Source organism: Gopherus flavomarginatus, chromosome 3 (assembly GCF_025201925.1).
Source record: "Gopherus flavomarginatus isolate rGopFla2 chromosome 3, rGopFla2.mat.asm, whole genome shotgun sequence".
NCBI classification, from domain to species: domain Eukaryota; kingdom Metazoa; phylum Chordata; order Testudines; family Testudinidae; genus Gopherus; species Gopherus flavomarginatus.
In genome coordinates this window covers 136109893-136128849 of record NC_066619.1, presented here as the reverse complement: position 1 = coordinate 136128849, position 18957 = coordinate 136109893, and the positions used below count along the sequence as shown (strand labels likewise).

At 43.5% G+C, this 18957-nt stretch overlaps 1 protein-coding gene and 1 long non-coding RNA gene across 4 annotated transcripts in view; one reads left to right on the top strand and one right to left on the bottom strand.

Moving 5' to 3' along the window:
- The window catches only part of NCBP1 (nuclear cap binding protein subunit 1), a 46786-nt gene extending 35366 nt beyond the window's left edge, over window positions 1-11420 (top strand). For all 3 annotated transcript variants that reach the window (XM_050948233.1, XM_050948234.1, XM_050948235.1), the window contains 7 exons: window positions 718-820; window positions 3621-3714; window positions 4788-4891; window positions 6118-6232; window positions 9037-9180; window positions 9586-9699; window positions 10673-11420. In XM_050948233.1, the coding sequence (XP_050804190.1) occupies window positions 718-820; window positions 3621-3714; window positions 4788-4891; window positions 6118-6232; window positions 9037-9180; window positions 9586-9699; window positions 10673-10786 (788 nt within the window). In that variant the 3' untranslated portion in view covers window positions 10787-11420. The remainder of the gene's footprint in view (window positions 1-717; window positions 821-3620; window positions 3715-4787; window positions 4892-6117; window positions 6233-9036; window positions 9181-9585; window positions 9700-10672) is intronic.
- Window positions 1-18957, bottom strand: part of LOC127048498 (uncharacterized) — a 288020-nt gene that overhangs the window by 20267 nt on the left and 248796 nt on the right. The gene's annotated exons all lie outside the window — the stretch shown is intronic.

The following is an 18957-nucleotide window of genomic DNA, read 5'->3' as shown; positions in this document are numbered from 1 at the left end:
GCTTTGTGCACTTTCTCCATTTAGTGTCACTTAACAGAAAATGGAACTAGTATAAAAAGTTGAGTGTATTCTTGTTTCTCTTGCCTCACAGGCAGGGTCCATTCTTATCAATGGGATAGTGGTAGGAAGGAGTAAACTGGTATGGGATGTACTATTGGGTGGCTGCTGCTGACAAAGATAGTATGAAAGAATGAAATAGTCCCCCCAAACTTCACCATCAGGATGCAGTTCTTGGCATTAGTAGAAAACCCCTGGGTTATAGGGATCCTAAAGGTATTAAACTGCTGTTTATCCGCTGAAAAGAAAGATGTTGATAGGAGTGCTATTGAAAGTCAGCAGTAGTTTTTGCTAAGTTTGATAAAACTTTTCAAATGTGTATGGAATCTTCCCTGCTAATATGAAACAAGAGTTTGAGGATAAGGGAGTAATGTAGTGTAGTCCTAAATGTACTCAGTAGCTGTGGGTCAGCGAGGTAAGACTATCTCTGCGTGGCGGCACCTGGCAGCCTGAGGGAGTTGCTGATAAAACTGCAGCTTTTAGGAAGCATTGACTGATTCCCTGTTCAGGCTGCAAAGTTTAAGTGCTAAATCTTAAGTTTTCCAAAATAAAGAAACCATGAATTATCTTCAGTGATTTGTTTGCAGGGTTAGATTTTGATAAATACTTATAATATTATTTTAATTTAACCCACTGTTTCAATTTGAAAACAACTTTCAGATGAAGGATTCACCTTTAACCCCTTGAAAATAGAAGTTTTTGTACAGACTCTGCTCCATTTAGCTGCCAAGTCGTTCAGCCACTCATTCAGTGCTCTGGCAAAGTAAGTGATAAATGCATTATTTCTGGGGTTATGGAATGCATTTGATCAGAACAGTGAATTGCTTGGTAGAGCTATTCTTCCACAAGCTTCAGTGTTTTGTATGTTGCACAGTGTAATGTGAAAGTAAGGAAGGAGAGAAGAGCTGATAGCTTTTTTCTTTTTTTTTTTAATATTAAAGGGGGTGGTAGTGTGAATCTTACTATCCAAGCAGAGATCGTAATGTGCATTTTACTCCATGTGGATAGGTCAAGATTCTGCATGTTCTGAGACCTGCCTTAGCTTGTTGCTCACCTGGAAGAGTACAGCAATAGGTAGCACACTTCCTGGTGCCCACAGTGAGTCCCGAGGGCCCCACCAGCATAAAGGTCACAGCAGCAAATTTGTGCATCCTTTTGCTCAGGCCACACCTGCCAGGACCAGTGCACTTTGTGGGCATGGCATGGGTACAAGTTTTAATGCCCACATGTGAACCCTGCTAGAGTCCTGGGGGACTCATAAAGAGCTGGAGAGTCTTTTGGTCCCATCAGAGTATAACTAAGGAAGGAAGTAGGTCTGACAACATCATTTATATACTGGTATTAGACACTGCAAGCTCTGCTGCAGTTAAGATACAAGCTAGGTTCAGTTGTGATAGCTGGAGTGGTATCGAAATGGAGGCTGTAACAGAAAGCAATCATAGGTGACCTTCTACCCATGTACTATAATCTTCTAGGAAAACTGGAGGTAAGCTCACCCAAGCATGGGAGAAGTGCCAGCTCAAAAAGGGGTTATCTGATGTATCAAACACCGTCCTAGTCATTTTTTCTGCTCATAACTGATGTAGCATGGTCTAAAAATTCCATATTTTTCTTTTAGCAGTTGTACTGAGTGAGGCTTGGTGTCTCTCACTAATTTGGACTTTCTTGGTGGAACTTAAACTAGTTCTGCATATGGGATAATATGTTGCAAGGGCATGTCCACACTGGGGCACTCAGATACGTTAAGGCAAATCAACTAAAGATGTAAAGTCAATGTTCATAAGTTAAAATGTTAAATCCATGCCTGGCTGCTTTCATTCAGGAGAGAAGTGGCAATATTTCGCTGTAGATTAAATTCCATTAAGGGCTTGTCTACATGAACAATTAGACTGTGTCCAGCTGGGGTCTGAATTACTCCACACTAGCCTGCTGTGGTCAAACTATGGACACCCTGATGACTCACTGTAACAGTTTGTTAAAGTACTTTAATGTGTCACCAGGTCATGCACAGACCGAGAGACCACAGCAGGCTAGTGTGTGGAAGATTCATACCCTGGCTTGCCGCAGCCTAATTATTCTGTTTTACTCCAAATTGAGATCATCCACGTGGGGACCTGATCCTCATCGGTTTCAAACTAGTAGTTCATCTGCCTTAACTTTCTGAAGTGTTCCTGTGTAGGCATGGCCTATTAGAGAATTGCCATGAACTGGTCACTGTGCCAGGTTTCAGAGTGGTAACCGTGTTAGTCTGTATCAGCAAAAACAACGAGGAGTCCTTGTGGCACCTTAAAGACTAAGAAATTTATTTGGGCATAAGCTTTCGTGGGCTAGAGCCCACTTCATCAGATTCATGAAGTGAAAAATACAGGCGCAGGTATAAATACAGGAAAGGATGGGGATTACTTTACCAAGTATGAGGTCAGTCTAATGAGATAAATCAACTAACAGCAGGATGCCAAGGGAGGAAAAATATCTTTAGAAGTAGTACAGACAGTTGACAAGAAGGTGTGAGTAATAGTAGGGAGAAATTAGTAATGGGGAAATTAAGTTTAGGTTTTGTAATGACCCAACCACTCCCAGTCTTTATTCAGGCCTAATCTGATGGCGTCCAGTTTGCAAATTAATTCCAGTTCTGCAGCTTCACATTGGAGTCTGTTTCTGAAGTTTTTGTTGTTGAAGTGTTGCCACTTTTAGGACTATTGTTGAGTGACCTGCAGATTGAAGTGTTCTCCTACTGGTTTTTGAATGTTGTGATTCCTTATGTCAGATTTGTGTCCATTGATTCTTTTGTGTAGAGACTGTCCGGTTTGACCAATGTATATGGCAGAGGGGCATTGCTGGCACATGATGGCATATATCACATTGGTAGATTTGCAGGTGACCGAGCCCCAGATGCTGTGGCTGATGTGGTTAGGTCCTATGATGTCCCTTGAATAGATATGTGGACAGAATTGGCAGTGGGGTTTGTAGCAAGGTTTCCTGGGTTGGTGTTTTTGTTGTGTGTGTGGTGTGTAGTTGCTGGTGAGTGTTTGTGTCAGGTTGGGGGGCTGTCTGTAGGGGAGGACTGCCCTGTCTCCCAAGGTCTTGAGAGTGAGGGATCGTCCTTCAGGATAGGTTGAAGATCCTTGATGATGTGCTGGAGAGGTTTTAGTTGGTGGCTGAAGGTGACGGTTAGTGGTGTCTGTTACTTTCTTTGTTGGGCCTGTCTTGTAGAAGGTGACTTCTCAGTACTCTTGAGTATGTGTACACAGCCTGTAGCAGTGAGCCTCCCAGCCCGGGTCTGTGAACTCGGGCTTGCGGGGTTCATATTACTGTGCTAAAAATAGCTTCATAGACAGTGCTTTGAAGTTGCAGCTTGGCCTCTAACCCTGTCCCCCTCCCAAGCTCTAGCCTGAGCCGCAGTGTCTACACGGCTATTTTTAGTGCTGTAGTAGAAGCCCAGGTCTGTCGACTCGGAGGCTCACTACCATAGGCTGCATAGGCATACTCTCTACCAGACTTCTACTGGACCACTTCAGCTACTCGCTGTGCACCCACTGATCACTTTTCTTTATTATAATAAGGTTTCATGAAGTCTTCAAAACCCTCGCTGAAAGTGACGAGGGGAAGCTCCATGTGCTGAGGGTTGTGTATGAGGTCTGGAAGAACCATCCACAGGTAAGGGTGGTTTCAGATGTTTGTTGAAGCTCACAATAATGGGATACAACACAATGAACACTGAAAAGCCTAGAAACTGAATTGTTTGCGAAGACAAAGTTGCATTTTATGCTCACTTCCAAAAAAAAAAAAAAGGCTTGGCCACTGTTTACTTAAATTGTATATTAGAAAGAATTCAGCATTTATTTACTGGTGTTACTAACAGCATCTTAGATTAGATATCAGATTATCTGTTTCTCACTATGCTAACTCCTTTCAGCATTTTTTTCAATTGATGGCAATTTGACATTTGGGTTGCTAACCCTGCAAGAGAATGTCTCTTATTAAAACAGCCTTTTCTATTGGGGAGAATCATTATGGAATCATTTCTCTTGCTCTTAAGTTTTGTAAGAGTTTGTTTTACAAAATCTAAACTTGAGCCAAATGCTTCAAAGTGAGAAATAGAAGTCTGTCACTTAGAACCTGCTCTGACTGCAGATATTACTTGAAATAAAAAGTGCTTGTGGTAAACTTGGACTCAAGGCAATGTGCTTGTAGAATTGACTGGATCAACTGGTCTGGCAGACTGGTTTTGTGATAGGGCTGTTACTTAATTGAGGTGAATATAACCTAAATTCTTTGGCTGTGTTACTGTGATTCAGCAGTCATTAGTGTTCAGCTCAAAGTAGTGCACCAATTGAACTAAACGTAGATACAGATTTAGTTAAATTGTTGCAGGTCTTCTAGTGTGAAAACACTGTGCGTGGACAGTGACAGTCACACCAGCTTACCCATATCTGGTTAAAATTGCACCTTTAGTTAAACTCATCCACACACACTGTTGCAGCAGGCCTCTAGAGAAGCAGCTGCCTTTACAGAGGGCATTCGTGCTGCACTAGCTAATGATGGCTGTTGAGAGCGGAGGGGTCACTGGAGAAGCTATAACTGATAGCACCTAATCCTGGGGTATTTTTACCTGTTGCATCCTATGTTTCGCACCAGCAATGAAGAGGTAGGATTGAATATCTCTTATTACCATAGGTATCGTGATGCTATAATATAGTAAACAGAATTTTTTTTCTCCCACAATGCAGATGATTGCTGTGCTTGTGGATAAGATGATTAGGACACAGATAGTTGATTGTGCTGCCGTGGCAAACTGGATCTTCTCTCCAGAGCTTGCTCATGATTTTACTAGGTAACAAAATGAATTATCTGTTGAAACTAACATTCAGTTGGTTTAGATATACTTTCACTTTGTGGATCATGTACACTGAATACTAGTTTTTTTTGCTTTGCTCTAATACTTGGCTTTATTATGGTAAACAGACAATTAAAAAAAAATAAAAATTACCTTTGCACTTCATACACAACTTACATGTTAAGCCCGCCAAAAAGGATATTTGTCATTCAACATTCTCCATTTAGAGATGAGGTGGTGCAGGTTTATCATGAACCCAAGAATCTATCTCGGCTAGTTTCTGGACAATGGCTTATAACTTCAGTGTGCTCTGAGGAAGGGACACTTCTACCATCGCCATGCAAACTGTTCGTTGGCACAAGGACTGGCTTGTTCTGCACTGGTTTAGCACCTTAGCGCAATGAGGACGTGGTATGTGGCTGAGGTTGCTAGGTGCTGCAGCAGTACAAATAATAATAATTAATTGGGAGTGGGAAGGATGTCCCAGACACAGACTGTGGTTCATGGAACTGTCTTCTATAATTGCAAGTACTAGTGTTGCCAGTACCTTTGTGAATTATACTTATTGCTTGCAGCTCTAAGTTAATAGTACATTGTATTCAGATAATTACTTTTTTAAAAGTCCATTTGTTCACATAGCTATAGTTACAGTGACTATCCAAACCATTAAAGAATCTCTTAAAGTAAACAAGGTTTGAGCAAAAAGGATACGACATGACAGTATCCTAAGGAGACTCTAGCATCTTGACATTTTTTAACTCCCTTGACGTAAAACATTCTAACAAAACAGATCCATGATGTGCCTTATGCATTCCTGAATGAATTCAAAATAAAACACCACTAATATTTCAAGGTAACATAGAGGAAAGATCCCACTGTTAGTAATAGGAAACCACACCTGTTTAACTGTACTCCCCTACTATTAATATTTGTACTTCATGTGCATACGTTCCATAAATTGCAAAGGAATTCAAATTATAGTTGAAACTTTGGAAAATTCTTCCTGTACATTTATTTCTGTAATAAAGTATGTACACTTAATACATTCTGGTAACACTTGAAATCTGTACTGTTGCTGTTAGTCTGAATAAGGTGGTTAAAATACAGCTAAAATTTTAGATATGAAGGGTTTTTTTTCTCTCTACTCTTTAACAGTTTACTATTTACTGTGTTCTTGTATTTTGTTACTGGCTACATTAAGGTTATAATTGGTTCTCTGCTAGGTTCTATATCTGGGAGATCTTACACTCCACGATTCGTAAGATGAACAAGCACGTAGTGAAGATCCAAAAGGAGTTAGAGGAGACTAAAGCAAGATTAGCCAGGCAACACAAACGAGTATGTATCTTGTTTTGTATCTTGAAGTAAAGCCATGTACTTTTCACATTTACTGCATTTCAGACTAAATCCTACTTTTTCTGTGGCAAGATGCAGGTCAACTGATATGAGACTTGCTCTGTGAGACACACAGTAAACATCAGTAGCACTTAGATATTGACTTGGATTCCACAGGGATTGTGGTACTATCATGATCTTCAAATACAGCTGTAAAGGCTGTTACAGCCAAGAAGTCAAAGTAAATGGAGCTCAGTTCACATTCCTTTACTGCTTTTTTGGTCTTTCTCATAAGTTAACTACAAAAGAACGCTAAATTTTTGTTGCCAATTATAGATGCTGCGGTGTCAGCTACCTCTCACCTAACTCAATCTCATTTTCTGTTACATTCTTGTGTAGCAATGGAAATTGTATTTTCAGTGTTGCAGATCTCCAGTTCAACAGGTTAATCATTAATATTTGGAGGATTTTCTTGCCATGCTGTATTAGGAGGAGAACATCACCAGGGAGACATTTAAATTTTGTTTTTAACTAAACAACGTTAAGTGTTCTGGATTTTGTTCTTCAACAGCAAACCTGTAATAGTTTAACAAAAAAGCATATGTCCCTTGGTTCTCACACTATCGCCAGACTTCTTCTCCCTGTCCAGATCTATTCCGCCCCCAACAATCTTCTATTCCTTGAACTTTTTGAAACTTTTCACTTTTAGAGAGAGGTAAGGGATTTACTCTGTGTATACAAATTTGCAGAGGGAAAGTACAGTTGAGGTCTGTTATTTCTCACTTCTATGTATTATTTATTTATTTAAAAACGTTTTTGCTGTTAATAAGCCTGTTATCTCTGGAGACACAAATCCTCAGTTTGAGAACTGTAAAACTAAGCATCTCTGATAGTATCTTCTAGACTGGGCACTGAGTCCCATAGGGTAGATAGAAAGATTAACCTCAATAATCTATACAGAAGCCCTGGGAACCCCATAAAACTGGGTCCCTAATCCATAAACTGTTGGAACTCACTAACAAAACAGTTCTTAAATATGACATGACTATATTGTCTCATACTATAGAATTAGAATTTATAATCCCTATTCCAGGATGAGATGCATTATAGCTCAGAGATATCTTAATTAAAATAGGGCTTTTCCTCAAAAGGCATTTTATCAAAAAAAAATCCAGTTTAAATTTAAAAAAATCCAATTTTTTTAAACCATTGATTTGTTTTATTCACCTTGGTTTTGAATGCTCATGTGTGACTGTACCCCCAAAAGTTCCTATACGAGAAGGTAAGTCTTTAAATGCTACATTTTGGTTCTAAGGATAACTGAATGCCAAAATAGATTAAATGGGAAAGCTGATTTGCTGACATCCCAAACTATACTTGTGGAAAAAATTGAGTCTTGCCCTTCCACGCGAAGTCTGTGTGTGCATTAGAAGTGCTTAGTACCTTGAATGTCTTCTCCATTTATCTTTAGCATAATTAGTTTTATTTAATGCACTTCCAATTACGCTGAAATTCAGTTCTGAACAATATTGTCGGCTGTGTTGTGTGAATGATGCTGCCCGGCTCTATATCCAGAGGACTGTACCTATATTGTTGTAATGCTGATATGAACCATTTTAAGAAAGGTTACGTCTGGGGCTGCAGAGGAAGAAAAGTACTTGCTTGTCAGTTTTTATGCAGGCAATCACACCTCTTGGATTACTTAACACAGGGCCCTAGTTTTGTCATCCTAAATTGTTTTTACATATAGTATTTCTACAAATATTTGAAGTTTATAGCTGTTAATTTATGGGCAGATTTGCAGGAAAACAATCTTTTGTGAGACTAACAAAGCAAATAATACCTGCAATCAAAACCTTAATCTGCCCAATTTCTTATTTCCTACTAAACTGCATTTAGTTTTGTATAACTTCCCTTAACTGACTCGTGGCTAGTTGCTAAGGGTCAAATGGCAGTTCTGAAGATGTTTTTTTAAATAGATTAGGGACAGACAGTAACTGTTATCTAAATTTTTCTTTCTTAAGGAGCACCACAATGAGCCCATGTCACAATTACAAGGGCTAACTGCACCTCTGTCCCCTTCCTGGTATCAGAGTGCACCCTCTCTAGTGTCAGGCCTCATGCCTTTACCTCTCCTGGGGTGCTCTTAGGCCAGGCCCAGCACCCAGGGCATTAACTGCACGCCCCCAGCAGGTTCTACTGAGTTCTGGCACCTGCTGTTCTTCCATCCAGGAGTCTGTGCCCGGTGGTGTGTATACTGACCAGACAGCCTTTCTAAACCAAGATGTTTTTTTTTAGCAGTAGAAACAAAACATTTAAAGATTTTAAAACAACCTTACCATCTCCGGCAGGTAAATGAAGCCGGCCTAACTTCTTCGGACAGCCCCACTGATTGTGGGCATGTCTGTCTGGTTCCACCGGACAACTCCTTGCATCTTGGGGGTGGGAGGGGAGGAGAAGGAATCTTCCTTTTTAAACCTGTCGCAGTTGTTTTGATCTCCTAGTTCCTGGTGGTGTCTCTCCTCAGTGCAACTGTTTGCTGAAAAGTGGTCTAACTTGAGCTATTCCTCTTCCCTTCCAGCCCCATGTAAACTAAAGTTGCGTATTCATATAGCAAACAGCCCACGAATGCAGTCAATATACAGTACTGATAAATGATTACAGAGAAGTTCCACTTCCATCAAGCCTCATTAGGCAAGTTATGAGCAGCCATGCACATGCCTCGTACTATGGGCAGTATCAGGATCTCAGTAGCCAAATTTTACCAAGGCCGGCTGAGTCAGTAACATCATTACTTTCACTTCCAGCGAGACAGTGATGACGACGACGATGACGATGACCGAAGCAGCGATAGGGAAGATGGACCGTTGGAAGAGCAGATAGAACGCTTGCAGGAGAAAGTAGAGTCTGCTCAGAGTGAACAAAAGAATCTTTTCCTCGTTATATTCCAGGTAACGGTGTGGGAGTTCATCCCTCTGGCAACTCTCAACTTCTAAGGGGACTAGAATTCAGAAGGTGGGAGGAAGGATGAATAGGAAACTAGTAATGGGGTCTGGCCACTCCAGAGCAAGAAACTTCTAGGTTCCCCCTAGAGAGGCCTTGTTCAGCTTCAAAGTGTTTGCATAAAGGAGTTCTTATACTGGATTGCGCCTTCCTTGAGCAAGCAAAAGGCAGTGTTTGTTTAAATGCAGTGTTTAGTATCTCAATTTAAATGAATTATTCAGACTTGAATGTTCATAACTTCTGTAGAATATCTCATGGATTATTTTGTCCAGAATAATACATACTTATCTAAGATTAGTGAGTTTCCTTCGTGCTTAACCAGTACTTCATTTAAAACTATTCTCTTTTTTTAGCGTTTCATTATGATATTAACAGAACATTTAGTGCGGTGTGAAACTGGTGGAATTGATGTAATTACACCTTGGTACAAGAACTGTATAGAGAGACTGCAGCAGATCTTCTTACAGGTTGGTCTCATTCAGCAGGTAGATAATGCTTAGTGACTTGAGACTCCGTCCTGTTCATCTAGCCTTGTCCACTTAATTTAATTAAAATACAGCTGGCTGGGGCAACCTTGTCCTAATTGGTTAGCACAGGGGATTGTGCTGAGGTCTCCTTGCTTCTAATCCCAGTTTTGCCAGTGACTGTTACTGTAGGGAAACTATTTGTTAACTGTCCCTCCATTGTAAAATGGTGTAAATTCAGAGTGGAAGGGGTATATCAAGACTTGATGCTTGTTAAAGGCACTTGAAGTTCTACTAAGAGATACTATTATATGTGAGTGCCAAGAATTGATTGAGAAGGGGGTAGTTGTAACACCCTTATCTATGAAATGACTGCAGCCCTGGGAGGGAATGTTTAAAGGCCCCTATTAAACCACAAGAACTTTGGAACGCTGATGTCTCTTTAAAATCTGGTAACCAGTGTAAAAAGACTAAAGATTGTGATGACTTGGCTGAAAGTGACAGGCCAAGAAATTGAAAGTGTTCCTTTCTGTGTACTGGCTGGTGACAGCACAGGGTGTGGTATGTAATTCTTCATGTGGATTACTCTCCCAGATTTGTAAACAAAGTTTACATGGCCTCCTAGCGTGTATTTGGGCCCAAACCTACAGTTACCCCATGCACGTGCAGAGGCCCACCCACAGCTCACGTAGAGTCACTGTTGCTAGAATCTTCCAGCTTGTTTTGCACAGGGAGAGTACACGCACTTAGTAATACAAGATGTAAACGCAACTGCAGTTCCTACATCCTGTCATCTCCCCAGGCTACACCTTCCTTGCAGCTGGTAGAAATTACATGCAGCCCTGCCCAGAACCCAGTGTAGCCCTAAGTTTTGGTCAACAATTTGGCTGCAGTGTGTGATACATGTTCTGTTCTCTGCATGTTTTGGTACATAAAGGCAAATAAGAGTAATAAAGATGCCTGTCTCTGTCTGCAGCATCACCAGATAATCCAGCAGTACATGCTGACCTTGGAGAACCTCCTCTTTACAGCTGAATTGGACCATCACATATTGGCTGTTTTTCAGCAGTTCTGTGCTCTGCAGGCCTGAGAATTTTTCACATGCCGAGTCGTATCTGCAGGACTTACACTGATTTCATATTTTTAAACAAAAAGGGGAAAACTTGACATGGGGAAGGAAGAAACTTTGAATGCAAGATGGCTTACCACGTTCTTCTGTGTAAAAGATACAGTACTCTAACAGACATCAACTGTTTTAGCGTCATAGGCCTTTGTTATAACTGATAGAGGACTGGTGTGGAATAATTATGAATTATTTTAATTTGTCCTTTTAATTTTAAATGGTTTGAATGTTGGCTTCATCATAGCATTTGTTTGTTTTTTTTTTGTTTCTCCCCTCTGTCATTTATATAAAAATAAATAGGAAACTATTAGAGAATTCGTTACCTCTGCCTAATCCTTAAACCAAACAGATCCCCTAATTACCATAATGTGAACCAGGTCCTAGAGTGTCTTGTGAATGTGACAGACATGCAACTCTTCAGTGAGCAGCTTGATAAATTCTCTAGTTAGGCAGAGGAAAAGTATCTTAACTTCAGGCATGTGAAACGCTGAGTCAGGCTTACAAAGTAGTCTAGAGCATATGGGTTTATTACCAAACTGAATAGATTTTCACAGTTTGAAAGAGAATGTGATTGAAATACAGTTGAAATATGTTTTTTAAATCTATTGTCTAGTGTCTTTATTACAGTAATTACAAACATTATGCTGCTCATAAACATAACTGTTCATTACAAAAGATTTTGTAGGAAGTTTTAACAGTTGGGAAACTTCATGCTGACATCTTCTGAGGAATATATTGCTACTTTCCAACACTCTAAAAAGATAAGTTACCACCTTACAGTGCCTGTCAAAATATCTAAATCATTCAGATAATAGAAGCACATGCAGGGTGTTTCCCCTTCAGATTAGATTCCCCTTGGATGCTGTCTGAATCGGGCAGTTCCCATTTGAATGCCATGGACAGTGTACCGTCCTTAAATGCTAACTTCTCTCCCAAGAAGAGATTGGAATACAAAATGTTAAATAGGTTAATCTTGTTATCATTGATAGTAGCTTTTCCACCAGCAATCTTGTAGTCACCTAAGAACTTAAGAATGGCCACTCTGGGTCATACCAGTCGTCCATCTAGCCACGTGTCCTGTCTTCTGACAGTGACTGATGCTAGATGCTTCAGAGGAGATCAGCAGAACAGGTAATTATCGAGTGATCCATCCTCTGTCATCCTGTCCCAGCATCTGTTAGAGGTTTAGAGATACCCAGAGCATGGAGTTGTCCCTGACTACCTTGGCTAATAGCCATTGATTCTATCATTCTTTTTTGAACCCAGTTATACTTTTGGCCTTCACAACATCTCTGGCAAGGAGTTCCATATGTTTACTGTGCATTGTGTGAAGAAATATTTATTTTTGTTTGTTTTAAAATTGCTGCCTGTTAATTTCATTGGGAGATCCCGGTTTAAATAACACTTCCTTATTTTTCCACACCAATAATGATTTTATAGATCTCAGTCATATCTCCCCTTAGTTGTCGTTTCCCAGCTGAAAAGTCCCAGTCTTTTTTTAATCTCTCTTCGTACAGAAACTATTCCACACTGTAATCATTTTTGTTGCCCTTATATATACTTTTTCCACATCTAATACGTCTTTTTTGAGATGGGGCGACCAGAGCTGCATGTGGTATTCAAGGTGTAGATGTACCATGGATTTTTAGAGGTATTCTATTTTCTATTTTTTGTATCTCTCTCCTAATGGTTCCTAACATAGTTTGCTTTTTTGACCGCCACTGCACATTGGATGGATGTTTTTCAGAGAACTGTACACGATGACTCCAAGATCTTTCTTGAATGGTAACAGTTAATTTAGACCCTATCGCTTTGTATGTATTGGTATTATGTTTTCCAGTGTTAATTATTTTGCATTTATCAACATGGAATTTTATTTACCATTTTATTGCCGAGTCACCCAGTTTTGTGAAATCCCTTTAACTCTTCGCAGTCTGCTTTGGACTTTACTATCTTGAGTAATTTTGTATCTACAAATTTTGCCACCTCACTGTTTACCCCTTTTTCCAGATCATTTATGAATATGTTGAACAGCACTGGTCCCAGAACAGATCCCTAGAGGACTCTATTTACCCCTCTCTATGCTGAAAACTGACCATTTATTCCTACCCTTTGTGTTCTGTTTTTAACCACTTACTGATCCATGAGAGAACATTCCATCTTACACCATGACCGCTTACTTTGCTTAAGAGCCTTTGAGGGACCTTGTCAAAGATTTTCCAAAAGTCTGTGTACACTATATCACCTTTGTCCACATTGGTTGATCCTCTCAAAGAATTTTAATAATGGGTGAGGCATGATTTCCCTTTACAAAAGCTGTGTTGACTCTTCCCCAACATCATATTTACTTTATGTATGATAATTCTGTTCTTTATGTAGTTTCAACCAGTTTGCCCAGTACTGAAGTTAGGCTTACTGGCCTGTAATTGCCCGGATCGCCTCTGGAACCTTTGTTAAAAATTGGTGTTCCACTAGCTATCCTCAAGTCATCTGGCACAGAGGCTGATTAAGTGATAAGTTGCATACCACAGTTAGTAGTTCTGTAGTTTCATAATTGAGATCCTTCAGAACTCTTGGGTGAATCCCATCTGGTCCCTGTGGCTTACTATATAATTTTATTAATTTTGTTCCAAAACCAGCTCTGTTGACACCTCAATTAGACTGTTCCTCAGATTTGTCTCATAAGACGACTGGTTGAGGTGTGGGAATCTTCTTCAGTCCTCTGCACTGAAGGGCAATGCAAAGAATTTATTTAACTTCTCTACTAGGGCCTTGTCTTCCCTGAGTGATCCTTTAGCACCTTAGCTGTCCAGTGGCCCCACTGATTGTTTAGCAGCTTCCTGCTTCTGATGGACTTAAATATTTTTTGCTGTTAATTTTTATCTTTTGCTAGTTCTTTTGGCCTGCTTATTATACTTTTACACTTTGACTTGCCAGGGTTTATGCTCCTTTCTATTTTCTTCAGAAGGATTTGACTTCCAATTTTTAAAAGATGCCTTTTTTTCCCCCTGTAACTGCCTCTTTTACTCTGTTTAGCCACTCTCGTTTTTTGGTCCTCTTACTTTTTTTTTTGTATTTGAGAGAAACATTTAATTTTAGCCTCTATTAAAAATTTAAATGTTTCCCTGTAGCTGGCAGGCATTTCATGGTTTCCTGGTCATGGCAAATCCAGCTATCTATATTGCTAATGATTGAATTCCCCATTATTATTACCTGTCTCCCCCTAATAATGGGGGTCCCCTCCCTCAGGGGGGTATCCTCGGTGCAAGAGGACATCATGATATCATCTGGAAGGAGTATCCCAACTATGGGATCATTTCCCTCCATTCCAGTTTGATGTTCTCCTTTCCCAAGATATTCCTCCCTTCCTCCTCCTCCTCAACAGCACAGCGGCTCTCAGGGCAGGTCTACACAACAGCCCAGATTGACGCTCTGAGATTGAATCACCAGCGGTTGATTTGCTCTGAGATTGATTCACCAGCGGTTGATTTAGCTGGTCTAGTGAAGACCTGCCAGATTGACGGCAGATTGCTCTCCAGTCGATCCCTGTACTCTACCCCAGACGAAGAGTAAGGTAAGTCGACAGTTTCTCCCATTGACCGCCCACAGTGTAGACACCATGGTAACTCAGCCTAAGGTACATCAGCTCCAGCTACGTTATTCACCTAGCTGGGGTTGCATAGCGTAGGTCGACTAGCCTCAGATTGAGGGCAGGGCCACGCTGCTCTGTTCCTCTCTGTCTCCCAGTTCAGCCGCTCTGGTCTCCAGAGCTCGTACTCAGTCTCTGAAGGCCATGAGTTGCTTGCTGCAAATTCACGCATTCACCCCCTGCCCACAAGGCAGGTACTCGTATGTGCTGTATTCAGTGCAACAAACTGGATGGCCCCACTCTGCTGCTGGACTTCTGCCTGCATTCTTTTTGCTCCTTCAGCTTTGTTAATCAGGAGTATCTGGCTTTCACGCGCCCTCTCTCCCCTCCCTCTTTGCTGGCTCTGTGTGTTCACTGGCGCATCTGGTCACCTATGAGCTGGCTTTTTTAAATCCCTGTTCACCCATAATTAGCCCTGCCCCCTTGTCAAGGGACCCTAAAGGGAGTAGGGATCAAAGGGCAGGGCTAGAGCCCCGTTAGGAAGTGCTCAGCCTTGCCTAGCAGGTAACTAGGCTCAGCACACAGCCCCCCCCCCCCCCCCCCCAGTAGACCAGTGGTTTTCAAACAGGGTCACAGCAGGTCTGGTCAGCACCGCTCTTCGGGCTGTTAAAAGTTCCCTTGGCCATGCTGCCCAGCTAAGGCAGGCTAGTCCCTACCCGTTCCCACACAGTGCCGCGGCCAGCAGTGGGTCCGGCTCCTAGGCAGGGGAGCCACAGGGCTTTGTGCGCTGCCCCAGCACCGGCCCCACACTCCTATTGGCCAGAGCTGGGGGAAGGGGGGCAGTGCCTGCAGATGAGAGCTGTGTGCAGCTGCTTGCATGCACTTCTACCTAGGAGTCGGACGTGCTGCTGGCTGCTTGCAGGGCGCAGCACGGTCTGCAGTGCCAGGACAGGTGGGAAGCCTGCCTCTGCACCCCAGCAGTACCAGTGACCAGGAGCCACCAGAGGTAAGCCCATGCCCCAACCCTGCACCCCAATCTGCTGCCCCAGCCTTGAGCTCCCCCAAACCCAGAGCCCCTTCCTGCACCCTGGCCCTACTCCAGAGCCTGCATCCCCAGCCCGGACCCCCTCCCACATCTCAACCCTTTGCCCCCAGCCCTGAGCCCCTCCCACACTCCAAACCCCTCATCCCCAGCTCTGTTTGGTTGGCTGATGGTGGGCAAATTGATTACTGCTGGTCATGCACCAATCCAAACCTCATCCCCTCCATATAAAACTATCTTCTGCAGTTCATCTTTCTGTGAGCGAGTGTCCTTGCAGCTAGGCATGCAAGCCACACCCTAACTGGTGTAACTGCAGGGTGACCCCAACACAGACACGCAGGGTGCGGCTGGCAGGCTGTCTGAGCAGCCCGGGTGGGAGCCACTCCAGCAAGGCTTTGTATGGAACCCAAGGCTGCAGAGCAGGGTTGTGCCCGAATGTCACAGTGCAGCGAACTAGGGGCTATGCACAGCTTGCTATAATGTCTACACTTTAAGCACTGAGATAGTAATGCTAAAAGAGGCTCAGGTGTATTGGCTGGAACCAGATAAAGAGTGGTCAGTGTGTTTGTTTTGTCTGGGGTAAGGGAAGTAGAAACAGGAAAGCATAAACTGAGCACCAGTGAAACAGCCGCAAAGTGAGAGCTGGCCAGATTGGAGAGAGAGTCAAAGACCGTAAACGCCAAAAGTGGCAGTGATGGACATCAAAGAGCAGGAAGCTGCCCCCTGATGAGCTGTGGACTTGAAGGAAAAACAAACAGCTCAGCTTCCAAGGAGCCCACGGGCAAGCCATGGAGCAGAAAGCAAGAAAGGCCCTAGAAAAGGAGTGGACATAATCTGGACATGACAAAATGTGGACAGATCCCAGGATCACCAGTCTCTCCCTCCATTCAAGAAACATTCAGAGTGGACAGGCTGTGTCCTGAATACAAGGAAACAGGCTGCACTGAAGAAAACCTTCCCACTTTTGAAAGAGAGGTTCATAATAATCCTGATAAGAAAGTCCCCACACCGACTGAAAAACTCTTGTAAAGCTTTGAATATAGCTGAGGTGCAGAAGCTTTGAGCTATTCTGAATTTTAAAAACAGCTGTTCTGCAAGTTTCAAATTACTCCTGCTGCATATAGGTTGAAATTCAGGAACCTTCAGAAAAGTGCTGGCATGAGTCATAGTGCATACGCCTATAAAATGTCACCTAATGAGAAAATGGGTGAAGGGAAAAGGGGCTGAAGATTTGAATCAATGTTTGGTCCCTAGATGAGGTTAGGAATATATTCTGGGATAAATCTGGAGATTCCATTCAAGCAATGGCCATCCTGGCCGATTTCTTTGTGAAAGCCCAGGCCACAGAACAAAGGGTACAAGCCCAGTGTAAAGGGGGAGATCTTGTTCTTCCCCCTGGGAAGAAAGGGTAGCTGGGAGCTTAAGCACTCATACCCCTCGCTCTGGATCATTCCAGACCTGGAAATCCCTCACAAACCTCCGGTGAAGGAAGAGGGTCCAAGAAGGTGCTTCCAGTGTAACTCTGAGAACCTGAGAAATCAGGGCTGTGAACTAAAAGAATCTAATCCCTATTAATGCAGCTGTCCTTAGCACAGGAGCCCCAGCAGTCCCTACAGTTCACCTGGTGAGTCCTGTGAGGACTGACCCTAAGAGGGTAGATATGGAATGTATTAAAGTTACCAAAGTAGAGACCAAGCAGTGCCTAGGGCAGAGGCACCGGAGCCCAGATCTCTGCTCAAGGGAAGTATACTCCTAAAGTCTGTCTTGTTACCTGACCAGGAAGTGGAGTTTCTGGCAGTGGGTGGGCATAAGATTCCTGTAGTTTTAGCCAAGGTGCATGTGGAACAGGAAAGTTTAGAAAGTGTCTGGATTGGGGGGGTGCTGGGTAATATCCCTGTTGAAATTCTGAGGGGGGGATGCTATTCTACTTATGTCTCAGCTAGCAGTGTGGTAACCCACAGCCAAAGGGAATATTGTGCTGGAGTCCTGGAGGGGAGCAGGAAAGTCCCAGAACCTGCCGAGGGGGGAAGGGAAGGGCTTTTGCTCTTCAGCAGAAGCAACCTCTGTTTCCAGCTGCGGAAGAAACAGGCTGGCTCTTGCACAGCAGGGGCTCTCCACTCACCTGAACACAAGGCGGCCTGCTTGTGCTTTCTTGGCCACATACCTGATCACCCTGCTGGCCAATGCCCTAAGCAAACTGGATCCTGGTGTTCACATCCCCAAGTATTTCTCCAGCCTGGATGTGTTACACGGCCATCTCTGTCCCACCATTGCTGCACCATCTCCTGGGTGGGGTGTGGGGTGCAAATGTTTCTCTCCCTTTCCAGGGGGCTACTGGAGCATGTGCTTCTGATTGTCATGGCATTCACTACCCTTTGTCGTGAATAGGAGACTGCATGCAGGTGCTGGCTGCTGACACCAGTTACCCTGCAGTTGCCCTTTGGTGGACAAAACATCCTCAACCACTTTGCATGTGAGATCCTCACCATGCTGCAGCTGTGGTGTGCGGACCTGTCTCAGTGAGGTGATCATGGTGCTCTGCAGCATCCCCCTCCTGCTTGCTCCTCTGCTGCTCATTTTGTTTCCTATGTTTTCATTCTCTCCATCAGCCCCAGGCTGCACTCGCCTGGGGGCAGGCACAAGGCCTCTCCTTGCCCGGCACACCTGGCTGTGGTGGTCCCCTACTGCTCGGCCACCCTTTTCACCTATAGGTGGCCCCAGTCAAAAACTTGCTGGCCTTGGCCAAGCTGGGGACCCTGTCTGTGGTGTGACTCCTACGCTGAACCCCATCAGCTGCAGCCTCAGGCCCAAGGAGGTGAAAGGGACCCTGGCCAAAGCCTGGAGGGGAAGGCCTGCGGCTAGTGCTGGCACCACGGGCATCACGGAGCCAGTGGGAAAACTTGGGCTAATCCACACAGGGCATTGCAAAGCTCAGAGTTGCAGCACCTGGCTGGTAGCTGCCCTGCTACCTAGGGGAATTCTCAGGCCTGAGTTCGGTGCCCAGGTTCCCCTTAAATGTAGGGGCCGTGAGGTACTTAAGTGTGGGCTGCACAGAAGCCTAAGCTAGCCAGTAGGAAATGCCAAGGACCGGGGGCGGCTACACTCCACTCTCAGCCGTAGGACGGCGCCTTGCTCAGCTCTGAATTCACAGCCAGAAAACCTCTCCTGGAGGCTCTGCCTTGTGACAAGCCAGCGTAGGGTTCCCCATCCCATTACAGCCCATAGCCTGGTGGTTAGGGTATGCTCCTTGGACATGGGAGACCTGTCCTCAGGTGTCTCCTCTGAAACAGGGACCTGAACACACACATCTTACATCCCTGGGATGTGCTTCACCCACTGGGGTGTTGGGTATTCTGGGGTGGGCCTCTCTGTCTCACCTGTGGGAAGGGTTCCACTCTTTGAGTAATTAATTACTGATTAGAGCTGAGACTTGGGTCTCCCACATCCCAGGAGAGTGCCCAAACCACCAGGCTGTAGCAGAATCTCTCTGGCCCAGTGAATATTTCA